Source organism: Leishmania infantum, chromosome 7, assembly GCF_000002875.2.
Source record: "Leishmania infantum JPCM5 genome chromosome 7".
NCBI classification, from domain to species: Eukaryota; Euglenozoa; class Kinetoplastea; order Trypanosomatida; family Trypanosomatidae; genus Leishmania; species Leishmania infantum.
Window position 1 is genome coordinate 210,986 of NC_009391.2, and position 27,500 is coordinate 238,485.

At 59.4% G+C, this 27,500-nt stretch overlaps 4 protein-coding genes across 4 annotated transcripts; all 4 read left to right on the forward strand.

Moving 5' to 3' along the window:
• Nucleotides 1-214: 214 nt before the first annotated feature.
• LINJ_07_0510 (putative vacuolar-type Ca2+-ATPase) lies at nucleotides 215-2,806 on the forward strand (the record flags this gene model as incomplete). The annotated part of the gene is made up of 1 exon (XM_001463236.1): nucleotides 215-2,806. One exon carries the CDS (start codon nucleotides 215-217, stop codon nucleotides 2,804-2,806), a length of 2,592 nt encoding a protein of 863 aa, XP_001463273.1.
• Nucleotides 2,807-8,081: 5,275 nt separating this feature from the next.
• Nucleotides 8,082-8,561, forward strand: LINJ_07_0520 (conserved hypothetical protein; the record flags this gene model as incomplete). Its single annotated transcript, XM_001463235.1, has 1 exon — nucleotides 8,082-8,561. The coding sequence occupies one exon, from the start codon at nucleotides 8,082-8,084 to the stop codon at nucleotides 8,559-8,561; it is 480 nt and encodes a 159-aa protein (XP_001463272.1).
• Nucleotides 8,562-8,830: 269 nt separating this feature from the next.
• LINJ_07_0530 (conserved hypothetical protein) lies at nucleotides 8,831-23,380 on the forward strand (the record flags this gene model as incomplete). Its single annotated transcript, XM_001463234.2, has 1 exon — nucleotides 8,831-23,380. The coding sequence occupies one exon, from the start codon at nucleotides 8,831-8,833 to the stop codon at nucleotides 23,378-23,380; it is 14,550 nt and encodes a 4,849-aa protein (XP_001463271.2).
• Nucleotides 23,381-25,273: 1,893 nt separating this feature from the next.
• Nucleotides 25,274-26,128, forward strand: LINJ_07_0540 (conserved hypothetical protein; the record flags this gene model as incomplete). Its single annotated transcript, XM_001463233.1, has 1 exon — nucleotides 25,274-26,128. The coding sequence occupies one exon, from the start codon at nucleotides 25,274-25,276 to the stop codon at nucleotides 26,126-26,128; it is 855 nt and encodes a 284-aa protein (XP_001463270.1).
• Nucleotides 26,129-27,500: the final 1,372 nt, after the last annotated feature.

Here is a 27,500-nt window from a genome sequence, read left to right on the forward strand (position 1 = left end):
CTCTGTTATCATCGTGACCACAGTGTCATCCGTTAACGACTATAACAAGGAGAAACGGTTCCACAAGCTGACGGAGGAGAACTCCGCGCAGCCGGTTCGCGTGCGCCGTGGCGGAAAAGATGTCACGATCGATGTGACGGAGATTGTCGTGGGCGATATCGTGAACCTGTCGCCTGGCCTTGTGGTGCCTGTGGATGGGTTCTACGTGACGGGCATGAGCGTTGTGATCGACGAGAGCAGCGTGACGGGCGAGAATGACCCGAAGAAGAAGAACGCGAACGCGCCGATCATTTTGACAGGGACTGTGGTGAACACTGCGGAGGATGCGTACATGCTTGCGTGTGCCGTGGGTGAGCGCTCGTTCGGCGGCAAGCTGCTGATGGAGTCGCGCGGCGCTGGTGCGCCTCGCCCGACGCCGCTGCAGGAGCGCCTGGACGAGCTTGCCGACCTCATCGGCCGCATCGGTCTCGGCGCTGCGATGCTACTGTTCGCCTTGCTGTCCTTGATGGAGGGGTTCCGGATGCTGCAGCACGACTCGGGAGCTTCGTGCCGCCACTTCCTCGACTACTTCCTTCTCTGTGTCGCCATCATTGTGGTGGCCGTGCCGGAGGGTCTTCCGCTGGCCGTGACGATCGCGCTTGCCTACTCTCAGAACAAGATGCATGACGACAACAACCAGGTGCGCCGCCTGCGCGCGTGCGAGACGATGGGCAACGCGACGCAGATTTGCAGCGACAAGACAGGCACGCTGACGCAGAACCTGATGAGCGTGGTGCAGGGCTACGTTGGCATGCAGCACTTTTCTGTGAAGCGTCCTGGCGACTTGCCGGAGCCGGTGCCGCTGTCTGGCATGCGCGCGACCTCGCTTCGCCAGCTCAGCGAGGGCATTGCGATCAACAGCTCGAGCGAGAAGGTTGTGAGCACGACGGACAAGGAGGGCCACACGGTCGCGCCGTACTGGCAGTGGGTGGCGGACAAGGGCAACAAGACGGACAACGCGCTGCTGGACTTTGTGGACCGCGTTGCGATGACGGAGGCGGACGCACGCGACATGGGGTCGCGGCCGCACCAGCGGATTCGCGAGGCGTGCCGGCAGCGCGGGTTCACGATCTTCCCGTTCACGAGCGACCGGAAGCGGATGAGCGCTGTTGTGCGGCAGGAGGACGGGACGCTGGTGCACCATGTGAAGGGCGGGTCTGACCGTATTCTGCCGCTGTGCGACCGGTACGTGAACGAGGCGGGCGACGAGGTGCCCATGACGGACGAGGCGCGGGCGCGCATTGCGCAGCAGGTGAAAAAGTTGGCGGACATGGCGAACCGCACCATCGGTGTCGCGTACGCGGTGCTTGGCGGCACTGAGCTTCCCGAGGATGAACCGACCGAGAGCTTGGTATGGCTGTCCCTGCTCGGCATCCAGGACCCGCTGCGACCGGAGGTGGCGGATGCCGTGATGAAGTGCCAGGCGGCGGGAGTGACGGTGCGCATGTGCACAGGTGACAACATCGATACGGCGGTGGCCATCTCACGCCAGTGCGGCATCTTCAATCCCTACTACGGCGATCTTGCGATGACTGGCCAGGACTTCCGCAATCTTGTGTACGACGCGTACGGCGACGACGAGCGCATGGCGAAGTTCTGGCCTGTGCTGGACCACATGACGGTGATGGCGCGCTCGCAGCCGCTGGACAAGCAGCTTCTTGTGCTGATGCTGATGACGCGCGGCGAGGTTGTCGCTGTGACCGGCGACGGCACGAACGACGCACCTGCGCTGCGCCTTGCGAACGTTGGGTTTGTGATGCGGAGCGGGACGGACATTGCGGTGAAGTCTGCGGACATTGTGCTGCTGGACGACAACTTCCGCTCTGTGCAGCGCGCCGTTGTGTGGGGCCGGTGCGTGAACGACAACATCCGCAAGTTCTTGCAGCTGCAGCTGACGGTGAACTACGTGTCCGTGGCACTGACGTTCATCGGGTCGCTCATGGCGGGCGGCCATTCCTCGCCGCTGACGACGGTGCAGCTGCTGTGGGTGAACCTGATCATGGACACACTGGCCGCCTTGGCGCTTGCGACGGAGGAGCCGAGCGAGGAGTGCCTGAAGCGGCAGCCCATTCACCGCAAGGCACCGCTGGTTTCGCGCCGCATGCACATGACGATATTCAGTGTAGCAGCTTACATGCTGGGCCTAACCCTAAGCTTGCAGGCGTACGCACACGTCTGGTTCAAGGCGGGGCCGCTCGACGGCGTGGAGCACAGCACAATCGTCTTCAACGTGTTTGTGTTCGGCTCGGTGCTGCACATGTTCAACTGCCGCAAGCTGTACGATGAGCTGAACGTGCTGGAGGGTATTTGGTCCCGCTCAGCACCCTGTATCGGCGTCATCAGCTTCTGCTTTTTCTTTCAGATTATCGCCGTGCAGGCGCTCGGCGGATTCATGAAGGTCACCGCCCTTCGGTCGGAGGAGTGGCTTGCGTGCGTGATCCTCGCCACCGGTGTGCTCTTCACCGGCTTCGTATCGCGGCTCATCCCTGTTTGCGAGCCGCAGTTTGAGAAGACCTTCGACGGAAGCATGCTCGACGAGGACGCCAAGGCAATGCTGGCGAGGCTCGACAGCGCGGTAACCAAGGCGCAGGCGGCGACTGACGAGTTTAAGGAGGGCATCTACCTTGAGAAGGCGCGTCGGCTTCGAGCGCGTGCCCTGTGGAGTGAGGCACGCCACCACCATCTCAACGTGAGCCGTATCGTCAACGCGTTCCGCCGCAGAAGGGCGGAGCGGATCGAGGAGGGTAGTCTCTTGAGCGTCATGTAGGCGTAGGCGAAGAGGAGAGAGGGCAGGCGCGGCACGCGTGTGGCTCATGACGCCCTCTCCTCTCTCCTCAGCGACACCGTTGTTTTTCTCTCCTGTGCTCCCCAGAGAAGGAGTCTCTCCCTCCCTCCGTGGGCACACACACACACACACACACACACACACACACATCTGTCGACGCGTAAGCAGGCTCATCTGTCTATGTATTGGTGACTTTGTTCGCTTGCCCTGCATCTTCGGTGCAAGTCTGCATTTAGGAAGAGGCGTACGTTACCACCGCGACAGGCCTGCCAAGGCACTCGGTCCCCCGGGCTTTCAGCACCCCAGCGCAGCAGGCGTAAAGGAGTCACGGCGCTGGCGCCTCCGTGCCAATACGCCACGGCGCGGCACGCGGATAGGTGTGTAGGCCCTCTTTCCCCAGTTCTAAAGGACAAGGCTGCGGCAGCTGCGCCCTGGCTTTTCTGCCATGTCTCCACTCGACGGATGCACCCCACGCGTGGCCACACGGTTAAGGGTTACCTGGTTGCACGGGGGTTTTCGATCAGGTGCCGGACGGCGTCGCCCACCAGCCCTCGCGTTATTGGGATGGGTGCCGGCTCGCGCCGCCGGGTGCGGGACGGGAAAGGGACGACGCGACCGGGCCAGGGCCATCCCAAATGGCGGGCCGAGCGACGGATGCTCGACGCGCGCAAGGGACAACGGCACGCCGACAGGGCACAGCGCAGACGGGGCCACTGGGATTTCACTGGATGACCCCGCGCTGTCCGGCTGCTTTGTCCGCGGCCGGGGCACCGTCGCCACGGCGCCTTGTGGCCAGCCGCGCTGCCCAGCCCCCCGCCCCACTCTGAGGAGGAGGGTGGGCGGGTCGCCCATGCCGCCACACACCGCCACAACGCCCCCGCCCGCGATACGCTAAAATCACCCCCCGATAGCAACCACCACCGAGAAAGCCGCCCCATCTGGCATCACCGCTGGTAGACCATTCTGGGCGACAAGACTGGCACCATCGGGGGCAGCCCTCGAGACGGTGCCCCGCCCGTCGCCGGAGCATTTCCCCCTACCGAGCACGCCCGCGAAACCGCACCAAGGAACCAGCCTTGAGGGACGGATGCGGCCCCGCAACGCCCCCACCCCCAGCGACCCCCGATCACGGGCACGCATCTTGGCTACCCATGCCCGCGTGCACTGCGCGCACGAGTGGTGGGACAAGTTGGCCGCCACCTCAGCGCGATAAAGCAGGCAAAGGTGTTGGCGGAGGTCGGCGCAGCGTTCGGCCGCCCCCCCCCTCGCGCCCCACGGCGTTTTACGGAGACCCTGCGCTACGCCCTTCCAACCGCCCGAAATAGGCGGGCCCGGGATGTTACCCTACAAAGTCCACTGGGGCCCCGCCATCGGCCTTGACGAGATTTACTGTGAGGGTGCCAAAGCCCTACAGATGCACGGCGGGGAGGGCGCACCGCTGCACATCCACGGCCGGAGCGTCACCACCAGCCGCGCCGCTGCCGCAATGAAGGGTGGAGCGGGGCGCATTTTGCCCCCTCTGAAGCTGCACATGCCGGGTGCTGGCCGTGCGCCCTGCCGTCCCTGCGGCGCTGGCTGGCAATACCCGCAGTTTACTCGAGCGCATGATCCCGCGACGGCTTGACGACCGCGTGGGAAGACAAGCACCAGCTGCAGCCGCCCGGCCTCCGTCCCTGCCGACCCGCGGTGAGCCTCCCTGAGCCTGCTCCCCTCTTCCTCCCACAAAGCAGCCCGGCACCAAGAAAGGGGCTGTGGTAGAGATCCTCTTTCGGGTACGTGCGTGCAATAAGGCGCTGCAGCTGGCCGCGATACTGTGCAACGAAGAGCCCGCACCTCGTTTCGAAGGAATTCGCAGCGCCTCAGCTCCCAGCGCCCCCCCCCCCTCCCCCCAGAGGGCGGATTCTAGCGCGACCTGCGTGGCATCCCTGCTTTTGAGGGATGTGAAGAGTGTGAGGATATCAGGGAAGAAGGCGTGATGCGGTCCGGGTATCCTGTTGGGCTCTACCCTCGGCAAGCCCACCGCGATGCTCAAGAGAAGAGCGCGCAGGACTGGCAGTTTGCGGGGCCCTCGACGTAGCCGCGGCTCGGGCTGCCGGGCTGGGGGCGGTCTGCTCGCACGGGTGGGCTCCGCCACTCTTTCCACATGGCATCGCTTGAATCAGAGCTGCGCAACGGCGCTGCCGCATGGCAGGGTGGGGCTGGCCGAAACGGCGGGGGGCCCGCGAACACGCTCACGCCAAAGCGTCCGCAGCCACCCCTGCGATCCCACGGCGCCCCCCCCCCTCAATCCCCCAAACGGGTATGCGGGCATCGACCTCTTAGGGGCACCGCGCGGACCTCCTCCCCCACCCCCTCCTGCGCAGCGGCTGCGTGCGTTCCAGTGCCTCGCTTCTTGGCGGGCTGCGGGCGGCCTCTCTGGATGGAGGCAAAGACAGCGGCGCGCAGGCAGCGGCTCTGCCGTTGTGTGCGGGCTACCTTGCGCGCTGTGGGCGGATGGTGCGGTGAAGACGGCCACGAAACTGGGGGCGGCCGTGATGCTTCACGCTAATAATACGCCCGCGGGCACAACGGCAGGAGGCTGCGGCCGCCGCGCGGGGTGTGGCGCGATGGGGCTGGGCTTGGCCTGCTGTGAAAGGCGCGGCGCCCGCTACACTCGACCCTGCGGGCTGAGGGGGCATTGGCGCGGGGGGGGCAGTGAGGGCACCCCGAGCTGCAGCACCGAGTCCTCCAGACTCTGCTGTGGGGAGTCTCCGCGCCATATTACGGGATGTGGCGGCTTGGGGCGGCTGGGGGGGGGGCGTGGCGCGCGGGCGGGGCACAGAGTCTCGGGGGTCCCTGGCCTGGGGCCGGCCAGCTGCCTCCTTGGGTCCACTCGGCATGCGCCTTGGCCATCCCGTGCCACCACCCGCGCGACAGACGCTATCGCCACTGCCCTCGCGCAGGGCGCTGGACGCGGCCGGCGTGGATCAAGGCGTGCGGCCCACTCGGGTGTCCGCGTGGGGCCGATCACGGGGCACGCGCGCGAGGAAGGGGCGGGTCGCGGACACGGGGGGCCCGCTAGACGCGTGGACCCGATCCGACGCCAGGACGGCTGGCCCTCGCGCGCCAGGGCGTAGCCGCGGCGCAACAGAGGTGAGTGAGCTGTAGCTGTTTTTTGCTTTCTCAAGTTTTTTTTTATGAGAGCGTTTTTTGGATGGAAAAACATAGAAAAAGGGAAACTTTTTGTTTTTCGCGACGTCAAAAGCTTTTCGCCTATGGCGGATGTATTCCCTACCACCATGCCGTCGGACTTCGACGGAAAGGTGTGAACCGTATTCCGGATGTGCTGCGCACTTTGGTTGGGAAAATGCGTGTCGCTACGTCTGTTTTGTGGTGAAAGCTGCGGTGCTGCCTTTTGGTCGTGGGGGCAAAAGGGCCGGTGGCCATGAGGCGTGGGTGGATCTAGGCTGTGGGCTGTAAGGCCGCTGGGGATGGCTTTGAGGGAAACCGGGGATATGACAGAGCTCAGGTGATTTGTGTGGCGGGATACGAAAGAATCGGGTGTGATTCAGAGGCTCCTGCTTTCATTTGTTGATGCTTTCCACCTTGCGGCAAAGTGTGGCACCTCAGTTTATCCCCGGGGGTGGTGGAGTGGTGGGGAGGTGTCGATGGAGTGGTCGGGGTGGGAATTGGTAAGCTGTAAAGGGGCCGGCTTTTCAAAGTCTGCTGGTGAAGCTGTTTTTGCTTTCTTATTACATGTGGGCTGATATCATTGCCGGCTCTTAGGTGCAGAGGTGGCGGACTGATGCGCCGACAAACACCGGAGAGGCACGTTGCCTCGTCGTCTCTCAGCTTGATTCTGCTGTCGCGGACTCATTTCGAGTTGGTTTATGCCGTCAGCTTCCTGTCTTCTGCGTTCCGTGGGCTTGGGGCTGCAGTTTCCTTGACTGAATGCTTTGTTGCTAAGGAGTAGTCGCTGGGAGTGGCGGTTTGACCTGTTTGAGCTTGATAGCAGGTGGTGGTGGTGGCAGGGTTCACAAAAAGCCTTTGCGAGTGATTTCTCGCAGCTTTATTGCTGACGATAGGGGGGGGGGAGGTGAGTTTATGAGGCTCCTTCGGTGGCTCCATTGTACGTGTGGAGAGTGTTTGCGGCGACTGGACGACTTGGCAGTGCTGACGGTGCGTTTCGGTTGGCTCGTACCTGGAATAAAACACCTTTGCAAGATTCAAGAGCAGAGGAAAAAGCCATTTTCTGTGGTTTCAACGTGTCGTACTGAAGGGCCGCTGGCTGCGGTCGGGGTCAGCTAGCGGTGACTGAACGCTGTGTTAGGTGTTGGTGAAATCATCTAAGTGGAACTTGAAGCATCGGCGGGCCGACATACAAAAGCTGTTCGAATGCAGCTTAAGTGCTTCTGCAATGCACTCCTGATGCCCGACTAAGCAGTTGCTTGCTTGAAAGGTAACACACTAGCTCGCACGTGTTTGATGGCGCACTGCTTGAACGGTTCTTTTCAATCATACTCCTGGTTTGGCGCGCGGTTTAGTGTGTGCAATGAGATTTGGTAAAAACGAGTCTCCCAGCGCTTGTTTCCCTCGTTGTCTCTGTTTCAGCTGTCTTAACTGAAGTTTCACCACCTTTAGAAGACTCTCAATTGCTTAGGCCTAGTATAATTATCGTTTCTGTTGGTGTCGAGCAGCGTGACAACTTTTTATATTTCTAGTGGTGGCAGTCTTTGTTGTATACGAGCTCATTATTGGAAAGCTCTTCCTTAGCATTGTGCACAGGGTGGGTCTCGTTCAATTGGACGAAAACATCAACACTGTTTTTGCGTTCGAGGCATCTGGTATTCTAATCACCAACAACTACGATAGCTCTTCTCTGAAGGCAAACACGAGGTGACACAGTCACCAAGACAAGGCTGCACTGGCGTAGATCAACATACAGCAGCCCCAGACAAAAAGCAGTGTACCCCCGAATATTGTAACTGAAGCGTACTTTTGAAGTGCAATGGTGCCACGGGAGGGTGTGCAACATCAAGGGCTGGCGAAGCTCTGCGACTGACTTACTCTTTGCACGTGAAGAAGCCCATTCTCGATATAGCACCTGCACGTCAACGGAAAATCAGACGATGCTAGACAGTTCGTCTCAGTGCGTACTTCCCTCTACTCTTTCTGCTTTGAAATATGATAGCCCTTTTCGAGTGGTTTTGCAGAGGCGCTGCGGCCCCCCCACATATACCGTTGCACCACTACAGCAGTTGCTCTCTAAGCTGCAAGAATGACAGCGGAAAGTGATCGGCAGCGGTTTTCAAGGTACGTTTTAGAAATATCGCAGATACAGCGAAATCATGTAGCGGATAGAGTAGAGCAGCTTGCTCATCACGAGAGCCTCTCGTGGCAGTACTTTTTCGGCTGCATCGCTTTTTCCACCGGAAGTGTCCTGGCCGCATTCAAAGCGTGGGGACCACGGCACATTTTCAAAAATAGCATGTATTATGCGCGGCCCTTGCCTCCTGCCATCAGCATGGGAGTAGTGCTGTACGGAATCACGTTCACGTGTCGCGGCATGTTGATGAGAAATCGTATTTGCATCATGATAGAGGACTACGAGTACGAGTTGAAGCGAGTGAAAGCGCATCACTGCGAAGAAGGGGTGACGCAGCTGGCATGGCTTGAATTTGTTTTGGATCAACTGAAGCAAGGGTCGGAGCAGCGCTTCGACTTTCAAAAACTGCGGGAGACCCCCGCGATTCGGTGAAAAAAGAATCGAACATTTTGTGTTAAACAGACCAGTTTTACATAACTAAAAGGTCTGGACTTCATGTTTTTGGTGTGCAAACTGCTTGATAAATTTTTGTGATGAGCGTTTCTCTGGCTGATGTCGCAATTTTACTGCAGTCTGTGTTGACCAACGCGCGAGAAAAGATAGCTTTGCTGTCTCTGCAGAGGCTAGTGTGATGAATTGGTTTGTGCATCTCCATCTTTCTTCCTTTCATTTTCTCTTTTCCCTTTGCAGACACACAGACCATGGAATCCAGTAAAAATCACGAAAAAGTAGGCGGGCGCTTGGAGAAAGTGCTGCGCTACTACTGGGATGGTGTTCCTGTACCACTTATGTGCAATGAAGGAAAGCAGCGAAGTCAAACTTTTGTGTGTCGGAGGCTCGCCTTCGCACCAGATTACCATGGTGAAACTATGGAGCTGCCACTTTTACAGACACAAAAAAGCCAACTTTTTAGGGCGCTTTGTGAATATGTTGATTCTCCCCAGTCCGTGAGCTGCCGCATCGGTTCCCATTATTCACCACATGTGGGACTATTTCGCTTTGATGAAGGAAAGCGGCTTCATGGTGCTTCTAGTCAGGACAGCGAGTCAGTTGTGCGCGTACCGATAGAGTGCTGCGAGAAATCCGATGAAGGCACGAATGGCGTCTCCATGCTGCATCGTCGCATTCGAACGGCGAAAATGGTGTCTCTGTACAAGCCGCTGATCAAGGAATACTCTCCCCTCAGCCGGCACAGCCTGCGAAATATTTTGATACTAGCGAGCAGAGGGTGCACCTCCATCTCCAAGGAGGTCGTGGCGCGCGAGATATGCGACGTGAACGAAGCGTACGCAGAGGCAGTATCAGAGGGTATCTTTTACTATATGTGCCTTAACCATCTGTTTCGAAGGATTTTGGCTCCACTTCAGCTAGCGACTGAGCCGGAGCCCACCATACGCAGCATCACTTACGCATCAGCTCAGGAAATACCGCTTTCGCGGGAGCACTTTAAAGCGGCCAAGGAGCAGCTCAAATCTCAATTGCTTTGGAATCCTCTCACTGGCAACTATTTCAGAGGACTAATGTCGATCTGGGAAGAGAAATTTTCGCGACTCCGGTTTTTCAGCATTGACGTGACCGTTGCTTGCATCGACGTCGTCGCTTTTCTCAAGCAAGTGTCCAAGACGATGAGCTCCGCCGTTTCACGAATTCGCGTCGAGTTTTACGGTTGCGTCGAAGCGCTCTTTTTTTCACATTTCAAAACAGCTCGTGAGGTGCTGCTCCTGACTGAACGGGAGTATGAGGACAGCGTGTTCAAAAAGGTTTTTGTTGCCACAGAGGTATTCTTAGTCAACAGGATAAGATCCCTTTTTTTCGATGCCCTGGATTCCCTTGTGCGGTTTTTTGATTGTGACGGCTTAGCCAACGAGGTCAGAATATCACCGCGTGCTCGACGACTGCCTTCCTTGCGTGTTGAACTAGTCGTCGGCGAGAGCTTCCAACCCCGAGCCCCATCGTTTTCTCTTCTGCTGTTTGGCATAGCGGACTTTTTTACAGAGGTGGAAAAGAGCATTAATGGCTTACCAAGGCTGGCTTGCGCAATTTTCCGAGAACCGAGGCTTGGCGACAAGAAACTCACCATTGTGTCGCACGTGGAGATGGCCTCGTACCGTGCGTCGATCGCAGGAGTGCTAGAAAGCGCATCAGTACTGATTAACAAGATTTTGTCCTCCTATAGCAAATTTTGCAAGATACCAGTGCACAACCTTGCCATTGCAAAGACGGGAACACCGGCGGAGGTGGTGGAGCTCGTGGTGCTCGCGCGACGAAACCTGACCGATATTCGTCACGTCTCTCATGATGTTCTGTTCTACGGGCGCCTTGAGATCAGTTGCCGTCCGTTGCGGTTGGAGCTGACGCAGAAGTGGGAAAATTATTTGTCGGCTTTTGTGTCTGCATTCCAGAGCACCATAGTGAGTATTGTCGACGAGGCAAAGGCAAAGAGCCGTGCGATTCTTGACATGCTTCAAGCCACCCCTTCGACGGTGCAGGAGTTGGAGCAGCACTTGCGCAATACCAAAGCGGCGATTGCTTTGGCCGACTATCTGTGCGACACGAGTCACAAACAGATCGCCGACAGGGTCAGCTGCATTGAAAACCTGTTTATTCCAGTCAACGAGCACGCATGCCGCTCTGTCTTTGAGTTCAAGAAACTTCCAGGTGAGCTTCGAGGCCAGGCAGACAAAAGCGGCGACATTCGAGCCAAATGCACACCGCTGTTGAGGCGCAAGCTGGAGAATCTACGTAGTACCATTCGTGACTACTACCGAACTCTTTCTACAGGTGTGAAGGAGTTGTACCATATGTTCGATTTGGATACTTGCGACATTGCAGCTCAAACCTGTGCCGAGCTGCGCAAGCTAGTCGCACGCATAGAAAAAACGCAGAAGAGTATGGAGCACGAAATGACGGTGCTGGGTCTGCCATCCGAGGACTCGTTCGATGATTATTTGCCCCTCATGACTCACTTCGAGATTATCGAGCAGTTTTGGATCACAGTGTTCGAATCGACAAAATTGCGTGAGCTGTACCGGACACCAGTATCTTCCGTCAACGCTAGTGCATTTGTCGAGCGCGCCCGTGAGTGGCGCCGGCTCATTCACAGCTCCATCCGCAACTTGCGCGCCTACCCCGCCTTGGTTCATCTCGGCCGCGAGCAGGAACTGGCACTCGCCAAGTTTGAGGAGTTGGAGCTGTTTCTTGAACTCATCACGACGCCTGGACTGCGCAAGAGTCACTGGCGCGACATCGCGAAGCTGATCTCGGCACAGTTGCGGGACGACGTCATGTTGGTGACGAACATGACAGTTACAGTGAAGCGCTTGCTCGACGCCGGCCTGCTCGACCACATTGTCCCCTTGGCGCAGATTGTTAGCCAGGCTCGCTGCGACTACGAAGTGGAGAACGAACTTGAGGAGATGCGGAGCTATGCCAAGCGCACGCACCTTGTTCTTGAAAACACAGCAGCTGAGAATGACCTGAACGCACTGCTATTGCAGGAGCCTCAGCGTGAGATGGTGTATCGAATCGAGGAGTACGTGCTCAAGTGCCGTGCGATGCGACGCCGGCCCAACTTGGGGCCATCTGTCCTGAAGTCCTTGGACGAGTGGGTTGACGCGTGTGAGAAGAGCCGCGGGGTGCTTTTGGCGTGGGATCAGGTGAAGGGGCGGTGGGTAAAGCTGCGTGCGTGTCTGTCCTCGCTGCGGAGTGCGGTCGCCGAGGGCATCTGTTCGGCCGAAGAGGCACGCATCATCACTAAAAGTCTCACAATGGCTTCAGATGCCTTCAAGGAGTTGTGTGCAATCTTGCGCAAGCCGCAGTTTTCTCTTTACACAGCCATGATGCAAGACACAATACAGGATTTCCTTCTGACTATCAAGTCAGAAGTGGACGATGCGGCTGAAGTGCTGCGGGGTATGACGGAGCGCCGCCGAGCTCTGTTCCCGCGGTTTCGATTCCTGCCCGACTCGGAGCTCACAGGGTTTCAATCCGTGCAAAGCGCTCACAGTTTTGCCCACCTCTTCCAATACCTGTATCCGCGCATCACCGATGTAGAGGTGATAGACGGGGTTGTCACTGCTGTGGTGGCGGCGGACGGCGCACGCTTGCCCTTGTCTTCTCCTTTGGCGCTCACGAAAGATATCCCAGACGCTTGGATTCAGTGCTTTGACCGTGCGGTGCGCGCGTCTCTCGTCGCTGCAGTCAAGGAGTGCGTGGCTGCGTATTACCGATGCAACCTGGAATCTTGGTTGCGGCAATGGTGCGGTCAGGTAACGGTGCTCGCGCTGCGGATTCTACATACGGAAGGACTGCGGCGGGCACTACAGCTCGCTGGGCAAAATGGGCTGATTGCCTACATCACCAAAGTGTCAGACCTCTGCAGCGCTATCAGCAAGCTGGCGCAGGGCGGATACGACAAAGGCGCGAAGGGTGGGCAACCGCGCAGCTACGAAGCCGTCGTGGCAGCTGCTCTGGCGTACGAGGAGTTCGCCTTGAGAGAGGTTCAGCTAGCGGTAGAATGGCACGTGAGCAGTGTCACCGAGCTGGAGTCTACTCGTGTCGTGCAGACTTTTCTTACACCGGCGGAGGATGGCATCTGCGTTCGCATGATGGGCGTTCTCTTCGACTACGGGCTGGAATTCCTCGGGCATGCCAATGCACCAATGATGAGTGCGGCGCAGTGGGTGCAAATGGCGCCAGTGCTCGTCGATATGGAACTGTCCCGGAGTGTTTCGCTGGTGCGCGCCAGCGACGACGTTGCGGCGGAGGGAGAGGTCTTGGAAGCTGCCGCGATGCTGCTTGGACGCTTCTTCTTTCGGGTTGAAGCCACAGAGCATGTGCCCACCGAAACACTTCAACGTTTGCTACGCGGGTGTGTGGAAGTTGGGGCGTTGGCTTGTGTGATGAATTGTGAGGCCGTGCCGAGGGCCGTGCTGGAGGAAGCCGTTTTGCCTATTGCCACCGCCTCTGTCGAGCAGCGCCGTTCCTCCGTCTGGCAGTTGCCCTATGGTGGAAGAGACGACATGGTCTCGGTTTCCGTGCACCCGCTGTTCCGGTTGGCCTTCTCTGCCGCTGCGCCGGTAGCGTTGCCCCGCAGTCTCGACCTCATCTGCAGAGAGGTGCGCGTAGCTCCCTTCGATGTTCAAGAAGCGCTGCACGATTATCTGACTCGGACGGGGGTGGTACCAGGGGGTCCTCTGTCCGCTGAGGAAGCTGAGTTTGCCAAGCTGTACCGACAGCTGCAAGAGTTGCATCCGACCGTCTTCACGGCGCGCCAACTGCGCGTGGTGCTGCGCGAGGCGTTCGCGAGTGCTGATACGCGCGATGGGAGGGGGTCTAAGCTCATCGGGTCGTCACAGCAGCGAGTAGTACCGCGCCTTCTGACTGCCTTGGGAAGTGTTTTCACGGCTTTCTTCTTCTCCACAGACGGCGAGGCGGTTCAACGGAGCTTAGAGACGCAGATTAAGGCAAAACTACTGCTACCCTCGTGCAATGGGGTCGCCCCGCAGGGCTGGTACGACCCGCCTGCCCAGCGGACCACACAAAGCGCGGCAGCGGATGCCTTGCTCGAGCGCTTTACATCATGGATGAATGTTCACCGGCGCGTGCTCCTTGTCGGACCGCCGTTCGCGGGGAAGACGCGACTGTGGCGAACGTGGGCTGGCTCCCAATCGCCGCTGATCGTCTCGCTGCCTCTCATATCCGCGGCGGACTTTTATGGCACCTCTACGGAGCCGAGTTTTCTTTCCTTGATCACTTCACAGATGACGGCTGCTCGACACAGGAGCAAGGCTCCGGTTGTAGTGATGGAGGATGTCGACTCGGCCTCATCCTTTGCACTCTTTCTGGGTTCTTGGCCGGACAGGGCACGGGTGCTGGAGGGAGAGCTGCACAACAGCAACAGCGTCATCACTAGCCCACTGGTGCGCGTGATCGGCACAGCGCAGGGGCTGCACCACGTTACACCCGGGACCCTCAACCGGTTTGCGATGATGGCGCTCGCGGGGCCATCTTCGTGGCACGAAGGGATCTCTCACGCGCTGGGCTCCATGCCGGACGCAGAGTGGGTCGCGAGGGTGTTGGAGAAGCTTTTGCCACCGCTGGTGGAGCGTGCATCGAGGGCCTCGCCCGAGCTCGTAGGAAGGGCAAAGGAGCTGACAAACATGTACGCCATGGCTCAACGCGCGGCAGCTCTGTGTAGTCGATGGTACGCCTACGCACTCACGCTTCATACACACAGAGGAGCGCTGGAATTGCAGGAGGACGAAGACGAGGTGCCGCTGCGCTTGTTTGCCGTGCGCTGTGCGGTGATGGCGGCTACGTGGTCGGTGGGACTCTCGCTCCCTATGGAAGATCGCGATGTATTGAAACTATTGCTCCTCGGCGCAGAGACGGACGTGATGAAAGCGCTGGCGGACTGCGAGCTCTCTGGAGAGATCTTTCCAGTCTTGTTGAAGGATAGCGTGAGTCCGCTCGAGCAGGTCGTCCTGCCTCGTGGGTGGATATCGTTTGAGGAGGCAGCTACGCGCACCGACTTGCCTCTGTCGTGGTCAGCAGATTCCCACACCGATCCGCATCTCTGCGCGTGGTCGCAGGTGTTTTTGACACCGTCGCGAGCGGCGATACTGCGGGCGACGGAGTGTTTGATCAACTGCGGCCAACACGTTCTCTTCCATGCCGGCCCAGTGGCCGGCAAGTCGACACTGTTGCACACTATGAAGGCGAACGAAGTCGATTGGGTTGTGCAGGTGTACAATGCAAGCGGCGGCATGCAGCCCATTCACATCCAGCAGAGGATGGCAAGTGAGCTGGTGCCGCGCTCGGATGGATGCCACAGCCCAACTCTGGGGCGGCGACTTGTGGTATGCATCGACGATTTGCATCTGGCGCCGGTGGTCGCACGCAATGGCGACGACGATCCACATACCGCCGCGATGACGCTCGGTGGGTACTTGATGCGCTTCTGTGACAAGTTCCGTGCGATTAGCACGCCAAGGACTGGCACCATGCCCCTCGCTAACGTTGTCTTCTGCGGCTCGAGCCTGTTTCAGGCCGGCTCAGGGAGTCAATGCAGCACTGGGGCTCTCAGCGGGTGTGTGGATGTGCGCTTGCCAGGGTTCGACAGCGACGAAATCGCGTGCGGCGTGCACCTGTTGTGCAACTTGGCCTCTTCTCGAAAGCGCACCAAGGAATTTTTGCAAGGCTGCGCCACGTTTCTGGGGCTTGTTCATGGCGCCTACACTCACCTGAGACTGCGCGTTGCTGCCCTTGCGTCGTGCCCCGCGGTGGCCGTAACACGCCCCGCATTCACACCAGCCCCGTCTATTTCCGCAGTGGTGTCGTCCACGCCTCTGAACGACACAAATGTGGATGCATCGGCGAGCCAGCAAGGCAGCATTCCCTCATTTTACGCCGAGCACCTCCGAGATGCTCTGCAGGCGGCAGAAGTGGTGCGACTGCACTTGATCAGCAACGCGTCGGATGTGCAGGTTGCCACCCGCGTTTTCCTTGATGTGACAGCCTTTTACGAGGCGCAGCTGCGTGCACCGCCATCGCCGAAAGTAACGCAATGCTCAGAATCGTTACCGTTGTCGCCACCGCCGCCAATGGCAGCAGTAGGCCTGGGGGCGAATGACGCATCACACGCGCTGCACGGCTCTGCAGTCGAGGCCGCGGAGAGCACCATGCGCGAATGCATCCGTGGCAGCGTCAACTTCACAGACTTGGTCCGTCAGCTTCCGAATCTCCCGGAGCCTGACGCGATCGCCGCGGAGGACGAGTCGTTCGTTGCTGACTGCATTGCCGAGTTTGCATCTGCCTTGCAGGACGAGAGAGAGGAGGACCTTTCGACGCTGGAGGAAAGGCGTGGGCCAGGAGGCGGGGCGAGCATCAAAGGCGTTCCAACACGAGGCGAGACGCGGCACACCTCGGTGTTTGTCAGCTATCCAGACTTCCTCAGGAAGGCAGCGGTGCGGTCAGGGGGTGCACACAAGGGGATGCTGGTGCGAAGGTCGTCAAGCGTGGCTGCGCTGAGTGGTAATTCGTCCTTGCGCGGATCCTTTGCCATCACTCCGGGATGCTCAAGCGGGTTAAGCATGGCGGCGGCAGTGTATCAACAGCAGAAACTGCACCCCTCTACCCACATCGTGACAACCCCTACGTACCAGACCACGTGGCTCACCACGCGCCTTGTGTTTCTCCAAGACACGCTTTCCGCTTCCCATGCGCAGGTCGTGTTTCTGGGAGAGAATGCGTTTGGCCTGCGCCGACTCTTCCGCTTGTGGTGCGCTAACACACATGTGCCTTTCATGTGGTTCCGGATGCATCCGTCTGCATCCCCTGCAGAGGCGAACGCCACCTTCCGCCATGATCTTCGCTCTGCCATCACGTTCGTCTGCATGAACAGCATCCACGCGGTCATTTACCTCCCCCCTGAGCTGCTGCGCATGCCGGAAGTGCTACTGATTGTGGACCCGCTAGTGCGCAGCGGCGATGTATCGGGTCTGTTCTCGGACGAGGAGCGCAGCTCTCTGATGCGTGGCTTCCGTGTAACCCATCCGCGATCACTAAAGCCGTTTACCCTGGTCGACGACAGTGAGCTGCGTGACCGCCTCCGAAGCTCCTTTAACTTCGTCTTCCACCTGCGTGACGCAGCAGAGGTGAAACGAATGGCGGCCGCCTACCCCTTTCTGCGGCAGCAAAAGACGAGCGTGCTGCGGCTGTACACGGAGGAGCTGCGGAGCTCGTTGGTGCAGGAACTGGTGTTGTCCGTTCTGCGGAGCAGCGGCGGTGCAGATGTCGACGGCATCCCCACCCTCGACAGTGAAGACACGGAGGAGGGGGAAGACGAGGGCGTTAAGGAAGGTGACCGTGACGGGGGTGATCGCCCTGTGAGCCTGTCGCAACGGGCTGTGTGTAGGGCTCTGTGTGCCATATTCGCACATGTCTCCGAAAGGCACCCGACCTCCTTGATGCAGCTGATTGAGTTTGCGTCGCTGTACCGGGACCTGAGTTCGGCGGCGCGCGTGGAGGTCTTGGAAAGCGCTAGAACGGGCACGGTCATCATGGACCGCGGGGATGAAGCAGTACAGATGGTGAGGACTGTTTCACAGCGAACTCGCGCAATCGCTGAGGGGCTGGCCGCCGAGCAGCTGCGCATAGCCTTTCTCTCTGAGAGGCTGCGCGACGAGGAGAACCAGCTCACGACGCAATCGCTTGAGGCACAGGCGTTCGGCGACAAGCTGCAAGAGAAGAGGGAAGCTCTCGTCTGGCAACGCGCAACTCTCGCCGATGCCCTGAAGAAGGCAGAGGAACGACTGGAGAAGGCCGCGCGGCAGCTGCGAAAGGCGAAGGTGAACAACATGCGCGCACTCGCCGTCTCGCGTGTGCCGGAGAAGGGTGCCCTTCTTATCCGCTGCCTTTACGCGGTGCTCGGTGAAGACCTTCCAAAGCACAACGATAACCCTCACGAGCTGTGGAGCACCGCCATGAAACGGGTGTGCACAAAGGAGTTCACGATGACTCTGACAGGGATCGCGCCGGACGAAGACCGGACTGCCTTGAAAACCTACCTCCTGCTGCGTCAGGAGCTGGATGCGGTGCGGTACGCGCCGGCGCAACCGTACGCCCAACTACTGGCCGACTTTGTAGTGGCGTGGGTGGACTGCGGGAAGTTCCGCGCTGAGGACTACGCAACTGGTGTACAGGACATTGGGAAGTCTGAGGATGACCTGAAGAAGGACGAGGAGCTCTACGCGACGCGGCTGAAGGGCGTGCAGTCCGCTCTAGGGACTGTGGCGTGCATCAAGGCTGAGATTGATGCAGCACAGCGCTCCACAGAAGCGTTTCAGGGAGAGCAGCGGCAGTTGGCGGGCATCGAGGACCGACTGATGAAGTACACCGGACTTGTCGACCGCTTCTCACGATTTCTGGCGGCGCCGGCGGACGTAGCGGAGCGCACGAAGTTTGCGCGCTGCGCCGCCGCGGACACTTTCCTCGTCTCTGCCTTCTACTCGCTTCTTGCCATGCACGACAAGGCTAAGGACACGTACGTGTCTCTGCAGCAGCTTCTCGTCGAGACGGTGCATCCCAGGCTGCACTCCACAGCGCCGCAGGAGGCATTCGCCTACATGCTGTACCAGACACACGCCCCACGCACCCGCGCGCTAATGTTGCCTGGAAGCGAGAACTTTGCGTGGGAGTACAGGGCCCTTTTCATGGCGCTGTTCAAGCGCGTCGCTTCGCGGTGGACTTTGATCGGGGCGGCAACGCCACTCATCGAGCAGGAAGTGTGCAAGTATCTGTCTCTTTCATGCACGGGCTGCGTCGTCATGTCGATGACGGACCCGTCGGCGAAGGAGCGGCTGATCGCGGCTATGCGAGCTGGGGAAGGTGTTCTTCTTCGTGACGTTCACGACCCGGAGTCGCTCGATTTCATCCGCTACCTCAACCCTCTTTACTGCAAGCTGAAGGTGCACTGGAACGCAGAGCTGGGTCCGCGGAGGGCGTCGACAACGATTGCGACTGCGCAGTCGCCCCAGCCATCGACGATGCCCTCTGCTCCCCGTCCTGCAGACGAAGAGGATGCCACTGCACGGTCCGTCTCGCTGTTGCTGGAGGGCCGGGAGGTACGGGTACACCTTTCCTTTTACATGGTGTGCACCTCCTCGCTGGCGGTGCCCGTCGAAACGAACGCGGTCTGTGACGCCGTCAACGTCTACAACCTCTGCACCCCAATGCCCCAGCGGCTGTACTACGAGTGTCTGCTCCGCGACGCCGTTTGCACCACGTCAGTGTCCACCAAAATGTGCAACATGCGCGAGGAAATAGCGACACAGCAGCAGGTCTACTTCAGGGTGCTGCAAGACTTTGTGCAGGCACACGATGCTGCTGCGAAGCTTCTCGCGGCGGACATCGGCGACATCCGCGACGGGCTGTGCGGGGACAAGCTGGTGGCGGACGCCGATCGCGCGCTCGTCGACGTGGACATGTACGAGGGTCAGCTGTCCCAAACCGTCTACTACGTGCAGAGCTGGCAGAAGGCGGTGCAAGAAGGCTGGGGCCCGGTGCTGCCTGCCTTGGAGGCAGTAGCGAGCTTTGCCGAGCTGATCGAAGCGGAGAGGCTGCAGCGTCCGTGGAGCGCGTCTGCGTTGGATAGATGTCTGATGGATATTGTGCGCTTTCCGCCCGTGTTCACGCGCCACTTCGCGCCGCAGTCGTTTAGTGATCTTCCGGCGCCGCTCAAACGCTACTACGCAGCGGTGAACTACGTGCAACGCGTGGTAGAGCAGCTCGCCGCCGGCTGGCCTGTGTCAGTGAGGGGCATCTTCTCGCTGCTGCTGCTTGCGTCGGCGATGGCGGCCGCACCAGTCGTTTTTGCTGCGAAAACCGACGCGCGTGTGCTGACGGCAGAGCAGACACGAGTGCTACAGGTTCTCCTCCGAGAGGGACTCGGCTGTGTCTCGCCCAGTACAGGAAAGGACCAGAAGGATGCCTCGATCAGTTCCTTGTTCTCGCTTCTTTCGTCTGTTGGTTCCACAGAGGAGGAGCTGCGCCGAGGCATGCTGGAGCTCTACACCACTTCTGAGGATGCTTTGCTCCACCATGTGGCGCGAAGAGGCAGCGCCGTTCCAGGCGAGGAGAAGGACCTCAGCAACGACCCCGAGGCTGATGTAGACGAGAATCAGTTCTACGTGGCACACTTCTTCTCGTCCATGGCGGAGCTGCAAGTGGAGCAGGCAAACCACTACGCTGCCTCCCTCTATGGCACTTTCATGGAGTCCGTCACACGTTTGGAGGGTGCAGCAGGTGAGCCGAAGCCCCCCGCGATGCCACTTGCCGCGGACGGGCGCACTGGCAAGCGCTGGATGCGCACGTCAATGGATATGCCGTCGCAGCGCATTGCCGACGAGACACAAGAACCAGGCATGAGCAGCTCTCGCAGCGACGGCGGGAAGGACAGTGCAAAGGAGGCGGAGCTGCGTGATTTTATTTCAGTGGGGATGCAGATGGAGCGGGCCGCGATGGCGCAGCAGCCTCTCTGCCTCATCACTGACTCAGCACTTACAAGTTCTCTGTCGTGGCTTCGCCATGAGGCTGTGGAGGCGAAGCTCGATTTTGTCTGGCAGGAGTTGACTCTTTGTAGGGCGACTACGGCATTCTATTCTGCCACGACAGTATCGCCCCCCAAGAGCGGGGCACAAGGCGTCACGTTTGCGACTGCGACGCAGACGCTCATCTCGCTGACGAAGCAGTTCCGGTTCTCAGGGAAGGGCAGAGGCGTGTGTCTGGCGCTTGTCGTGGACGCAGATGTTAAGCAAGGCGTCAGCGAAAAGGACGCACGCATCTTCAGAGAAGAGTTGCAGTGGTTACTTTCTCTGTACACCAACACCTTTCGACCGTCAGGCGGCGGCAAAGTCGGAGCGGCAGTGCATCTTGCAGTGATTTGCTCGCCCGCAACAGAGCGGGTGCTATGGGGAGGGGCCGCGGCTGGTCACGTGACGCTGTGCTGCTATATCCCGTTGAGCACCATTACCCCCCAGCAGCGCCTCGTCCAGCTTCTCCAGCCGTCGCGCCGCTATTTCACTGACAGTGGTGTTGTGCAGGCTTGCGAGACGATTCTGCAAAACGTGGCGGCAGAGATGGCCCATCGCAGTAGCATCAACGCAAACCACAGGCCCCCTCCAAATAATACGATGCGCGTCCGCGGACCGACCCTCGCGAAGCTGACGATGCTCCAAAATGCGGCGCAGGCGTCGATGCCGCTTCCAACGCTCCCGCGTTTCACCTCGCCTGCCGCCCTCACTGCCTTACAGAATGCGGTGGAGAACTTGCTTTGCTGTGCTCGTCTGGCGCATCATGAGATGGTGGTGAGTCATGTAGTGTCCACCATACGTGAGCGCATGCGCTGCGAGGGGAACAAACTCGGCTGCTTCGTCGACGATCCAGCCCCGCTGGCGCAGCTGCATGACCTGCTGTCTGAATGGATTGTGCGGCGCTACGAGGCGCTCGTTGCCAACCTCAGCAGGTCAATCGCTGAGGAGGTGCAGAGCCCTACCAACGACAGGGCTGCTGCGGCCGAGAGCACTGCGAAGGCTGGAGGCGCGTCCTCGAAGGTGTCCTTGAACGGCGACCTGACCCTTCCGCTTGCATCACAGTCCATGCTGCAGCGCGACGCGGTGGAGAGAAACGCCCTCCAGTACGGCCTGAAAGCCTACTACTATTTGCGCCGCCGGCAACTGGGGTGGCAGCTTCTTCTGGAGCGGCACTTTCAAGCGACACGGCAAACGTCACAAGAGCCCACGCCCGTCAGCTCTCACGCCAGCGTCGAGCGCTTTACCCATGCTGTGCTCTCCATTATGACTGCAAACTCGAAGACGGGTGACGCACTGCCGTCTCGCGGTTCTGCCAGCCGTGACAGCAGCTTGGCGGATCTCCAAGTGCTGAGTGCCGCTGAGCTACCACTTCACCTCGAGCGATCGAGTCAGCGTTCGGCGCAGCGGAGTCTGGTGGAGCGCGCGGGGAAGCAGTGGCGCACTGGACTGTTTGCGATGGCCCGGCAGTTCGCCTTTTTCTTCATGTCTTGCCACCAACGCAACGACACACTTCCAGTGGTGGAGCAACAGGCGCAGTGGACCATGCTGCGTGCCTTGATCGGGATGCCAGAGCACGGCGACGAGGTTTCTTGTTTCTGGGGGCAGAACAGCGATGCCTACTCCGCCGGAGAAACGTGGCAGACGCTTATCCTTGATGCGCGCTACCTTGATCACTTCCGGCTGGAGGTCGCCATGTTCCCCTCTGATTTGATGGAGCTGTGCGGCGAGGCGGCGGCGGCGAGACGGCTGCGGCGCATGCAGCTGGACAGCCTTTTGCATCTGTGCTTTCCTACTAGCGGCAGCAGCACCTACAAATCGAGCAAAGCGGCATGCCAGACGCTCGATATTCCAAGCACCGCCCCGGCCATCGCGGCGGCGGAGGATCTAGGGCGGCCCGTGCACACGCGAGATGAGCCGGCCAGCGTCTTGGCTTCTCCTGTTGTCCCCGAAGAGGCCGAATCGAGGTGTGGGGAGTCACTGCTTCATTTGCCGGCGGCGTCCTCATCATCGCATCGGGCTGTGGTGGCGGACATACTGCAGTCTTTTTCCATGGGCCTGGCACGCCACGCATCAGTCACCGTCGGCGAGCCGTACACGCAGGTGTGGCTGCCATCTCTGCGCCACCCTATGCTCGATCTCGAGTTTCTCACAACGATTGTGCGGCGCCCTGCGTCGTCGCCCAGCGATTCCGCCACAGAGGCACGAGCGGCGCACGCCACGTCGCGCGACGATAAACCCTTCTCTGATGGCATGTGGGAGGAAGGCCAGCAAGACGGTCACTATCGTTTGGCAGGCGAGAGGGATCACAACGCTGCTGCTAGTCGGCTCATTTTGGTGGTGACGCAGCGGCGCTATCTGCTTCCGTCCGACGTTATACTTACGGGTGCTCGACTGTCTCTGGCGCTCGTGAGGCAGCTGGCCGCGCAGACGCAGTGGCCGGTGGGTCGAGATGGCGACGAGACTACCGCAGGACTGACGGCGGCGGTGGTGGTGGTTCGGAGAGTGCTGGTTCGACCACGCGCCCAGATCGTGGAAGGATGTTCGGAGAGGGCGGAAACGCCTGCTCGAACACCTACCTACGAGGTAGGGATGTGGATGTGGCCGACAAATTCATCGTGGGACACAACCCATAGCAGCTCGCAGCTGCGATGGTACGCCGTCACGTGCTCACGCCTACCGGCCGACGCGCTCCTGTGGGACGCCACGATCGTGTGCCGCCCTACTGCGGCATCGGCTGCTCACTCCTCGTCCACAGCGTCAGAGTCGCCGCGACGCCGAGAGGATGCTTCAGACAACACGTTCGTCACGGAGATAGAGGAGCCGGCAAAGACAGCCACACCGAAGCAGGTGGACCTCGACGCACCTCGTTCATGGAGCGTTACTGAGGTGCCGGTCCCTGTACGGTGGCATCCTCTCTCAGGCGACTCGAGCAGGGGTGTCAAAGGAAAAGGTGCTATCATGTTAGAGCTCTACCTCTGCGTCGAGTATGAGCCACTGGCGATACACAACTATGGTTTCGGGTCCGATACCTCGAACAGTTCCCCATCGTCGTCGTCGATGACTACCGCCACCGGTGCCTGTGCTTCCTGTGCCACTCGAGGGGCCTGGGACACACTGCAACTTCACGAGACTCTGGACGCCTACGTTTGGATAGAATGAGCCGGCGTTCTCGCGGCACACACGTCGTGCACGCGTGGAGCAACGCCGGTGAAATCCGTGCGCCCGCCCATCGTTTCTTTGCCTGTCTATTTCTCTCCTGCTAACTGTCGTGACCTCTGATGTACATAGGCGGCAAATTTTGCCCCCCCCCCCCCCCCAAAAAAAAAAAACAAAACAAACAACACAGGTGTGACAGCAGAGGGAGGATCCGATGAGCTGGTGGTGAGCACGACTTGGCCACCGCGTAGTGAAACAAGAGTCTTCTCCTCCACTAGGTGGGCCATCGTTTTCTCCTCCTCGCCTTGCGTGCGTTCCGTGCGCTTGCTGAGGGTGTTCTCTTGCAGCTGTGCTCGCCCGGCTCCAGGGGTCAAATAGACGGCCCCACAAAGGGAACCCTCTTGCCTTCTGCATGCCCCCTTCGCTAAGGTTTTCAGGGACCGCGCACACTTGCGTTCGTGACTTTGTGCCTGCCAGACACACCTCTGAACCAGATCCTCTTTCTCGTCCCGTTTGCTTCCTCCCCTTTACGCTATTCCCCCATCAACCCATACACCCCTCCCCCTGAACACGTGTGTTTACATGTGTATTCGAACTTCACGCTTCCGGCCACCCACTCCGCCACCAACAAAACACACACACAAAAACACACACAATACGCACGCGTACAACACATGGAAGCGAAGGATACGTACGAGTGTGCGCGCTGTAGCTTTCCGCTCTTGCCCCCCGTCTGTAAGCCCCCCTTTCCCTTTTCTTCGTTTTTCCCTTTTCGCTTCACCGTCTCGTTCCCACACGACACACGACACACGACACACGAAAGGATACTCTCCTTCTTTCCGCCTGCTTCCTCTTCCCTCTTGTTCTGCACGTCCTGTGTCGGTCTCTCTCTTTCCCCACCCCCTTCTTGGTCTTGTCTCGATTTAGTGAAGCGTGTGCTGGCATTTTGCTAGTGCCTGTGTGTGTGTGTGTTTGATTGCGCACCTTTCACACTCCCTCCCTTGCCCCCGCCCGCCTCGTACCTTCCCACTCTTCCATTCGCCCTTTCTCTCACTGTGCGCTTCTCTCGCCACACCCTCCCTCACCCCTTCGTCTCGCTCTCCCCGTTTGATAGGGCTTCTCTCCTCTCCTCTCCTCTCCTCTCCTGCTCCCCTCCCCCACTCCCCCCACCCCCTCAGTTGCTGCTGGCGGTGTTTGAGCTTCGACAGCGCTTGTGCCCCGCGCGCGCTCTCTTGCCCATCTTTAACGGCGTCTTTTATTCTTGTGACCCTCCCTCTTCGCCCCACCCGCAAGCTGCCTCTTCAACCCAGCCGATCTCTTTTTCTTGTTCCGACTCGAGGCAAGGGTGAGACCAGGGTGTGTGGGGGAGGGGGTCAGTCATAGCGACACGCACAGAGCCCCCTCCCCCCCCCCCCACACACACACACGGTACACCGTATCGGGAATTCGTTAATCAGCGGTCGCCGTCTTAGGAGAATCATTGAAGACTCTGTTGGACGCGTGGCGTGTGTGTATGTGTGTGTGTGTTGTAGGGACGCCTTTCTTCGTTTTGCTATGCCATCCTCTGCGGCACCGTCACCCACACCAGGCGGCACGCACCTCGAAGACGCTGGTAGTGCTGAGCCCGCAGCCGTCCCCTCCTCTTCACCTACATCCTCCTCTAGTAGTGCGGGCTTCTCCCACTGGTGGCAGCGTCTCTACTCTGCCCACACCTTCGCAGAGGGGCTGCGCGTGGTGTTTGAAGTGGTGCCGCTGTGGGTTCCTGTCGCCGGCGTGATCACGACTGCAGGCACGTACTATGTCACCTTCCGCGTGCGTCTCTTTCTCGCGCAGTGGCGCATCGCCGAGCGTCGCCGCGCTGAGCGCAAGTACGAGCTGCTCGACAATCTGCGCGGCATGAAAATCGTGCCGGTTGGCGCGGTCCACGCACTCGGCGACGACGACGACGATGATGATGACGACGATGACGACGAGGAAGAGGACGAGACGGCAGTGTCGCGACGCGACGTAGATGAGTTCCGCAGCAGCCTCGGTATTCGTCTACCCCGCGATGAGGATTTGATGGCTATTGTCGAGCGCATGCTCATGTCAGACACGCTGCCGGATGGGTGGGTGCTCTACCGCACGAGTGCCGGCATCGTTCGCTTCATGAACCTGAACACACAGGAGCTCTTCTTTTTCCCGCCCAACAAGCGCAAGGAGAAGGCGCTCATCGAGTCCGAACTGAAGAAGCGCAACCGTGAGGCCATGGAGAGTAGATACAACTTCTCGTACGAGGATGAGGGCATGAACTCGAGCTCCCTTTCTCCTTCTCGCTCCGACACGCAGAATTTTGAGACGTCGCACCGCTCTGCTCGCGAGGACGGCGGAACGGCAGGGGGAAACGCCTCTCCTATCGATTTCGACGACGGCGCCGGCGCCGAGGACCCGAATGACGGCCTCAGTAGCACCTTCCGCCGCGTATTCAGCTACTTCCTGGAGCGTGAGCAGAAGAAGATTGAGCAGGGTGTCGCCTTAGCGCGGTCGTCGCGCGAAGGGTCGGTGCTCGGCGGCCCGTCGGCAGGCCCCTCCAGCGCTTTTTTGGGCGGCACTGGTAGTGGCCAAGGAAGTGGCAGCGGTGCTGGGGGTGCCTCTGGCGTCGCAGGTGGCGGCCACGACGGGGCCACTGCATCCCACCGCACGAGCGCCTCTATGACGTACCGTGTGGTGTCCTCGAGCTCCATTCACGGCGGGCGTAGTGGGAACAATTAGAGGAGCGGAGAAGGTCGGTGCTCCTCTCTTCTCCTTCCCTTCTTTCCCATTGGCCGCCTCCCCTCCTCCCCCTCCCACATCGTTTTCGTGGAGTGGACCGTGCTGCTCGGCAAACAGGAGACAGGAAAAAAGGAGGAGGGGAGGAGGAGGGGGGAGGGGTCGAACAGCAGACGCCTTAGCCTCACACAGGTGTCGATATGACGCGCGTTGTTGATAAGGCGGCAGAGTGTTTATTTTTTTGTTTGCCCCCCCCCTCTTCCTCCCCTCTTGCCCTCCGTTTTGCTACCTTGAAAACCAGTGGCTACTCCCTCCCTCCCTGCCCTCCGTCCCTATCTTCCTCCCCCCTCCGCTTTCTTCCTCTGCCTGAGTGTCTGCCCGTGTGGCCGTCTGGGTCGCATGCATGCGTTGTGTATGGATCACTTTTTTTGTGTGTGTTTTTGGTGAAGAGGGGTGCGGGAGAGGTGAATGGGGAGTGAGTGGGTCAGGGGAGGAGGAGGAGAGATCAGGCTTGCATCTGTTCTCTCCTCTCCTCCTCCACCTCCCTCTTTTTTTTTGCCGGTTGCGTGTGTTTTTCCTTTTTCGGAATTTCTTTTTGTGTGTCAGTGTGTGTGTGTGTGCGATGGGGCGGAGATTGGGGGAGATGAGGGTAGGGTAGGGGGTGAGGTGGTGAGGGAAAAGGGGAAAGGAGGATAGGAGGGGGTGGGTGAGAAGAGTGAAAGCAAACGAAACGTAGAACCAGTTGCCATCGCGTGCTGCCACGGTGAGGTGTACCCTCAAGGGTTGTTGTGACCTTCTCTCTGCCTTTCTCACTGCTTTGCGTTGTGGTCGCTTTTCGCCGCTCCTCCCCTCCCTTCCCTTCCCTTCCCTCACCCACCCGCGCCCTTCTGCTGCACGCACTGCATTTCTTCGACGCATGTGCGTGTCTCTGTCTCTCTTTTTTTCCCTGCCGTTCTCTGTCGTTGTGGGAAAACTGCGAGGGAAGGAAGAAAGAGGAGTCTGAGAGAGAGCAGGATGGCTGCGAGGTGAGGGGTGAGGAGGGGTGGGAGGGCATGAGAGATGCAAGAGCCGAACCTTGGGGTATGGGTTTTGCCTGCTTGTTGCTGCGCGCATTTCTCTCACAAGCATCCTCTTCCGCTCAGTCTCGTGCTCGACTGCTCTTTTCTTTTTGTTGTTGTCACTCGACTTCGCCTTCTTTCTCTCTGTGTTTCTCTTCTCGAAGTGAGCGGTGCTGTCGATGATACTGGAAGGCGCTGCTGCTGCTAAATGTGCGGATGCGCGTGTGTATGTGGGCGATTCACTACCGCTGCGACTCACTCGCCTCTTTGCGTTGTTGTTCTCCCTTCTTCAATCCTCGTTGTTCGCGTATGCGTGT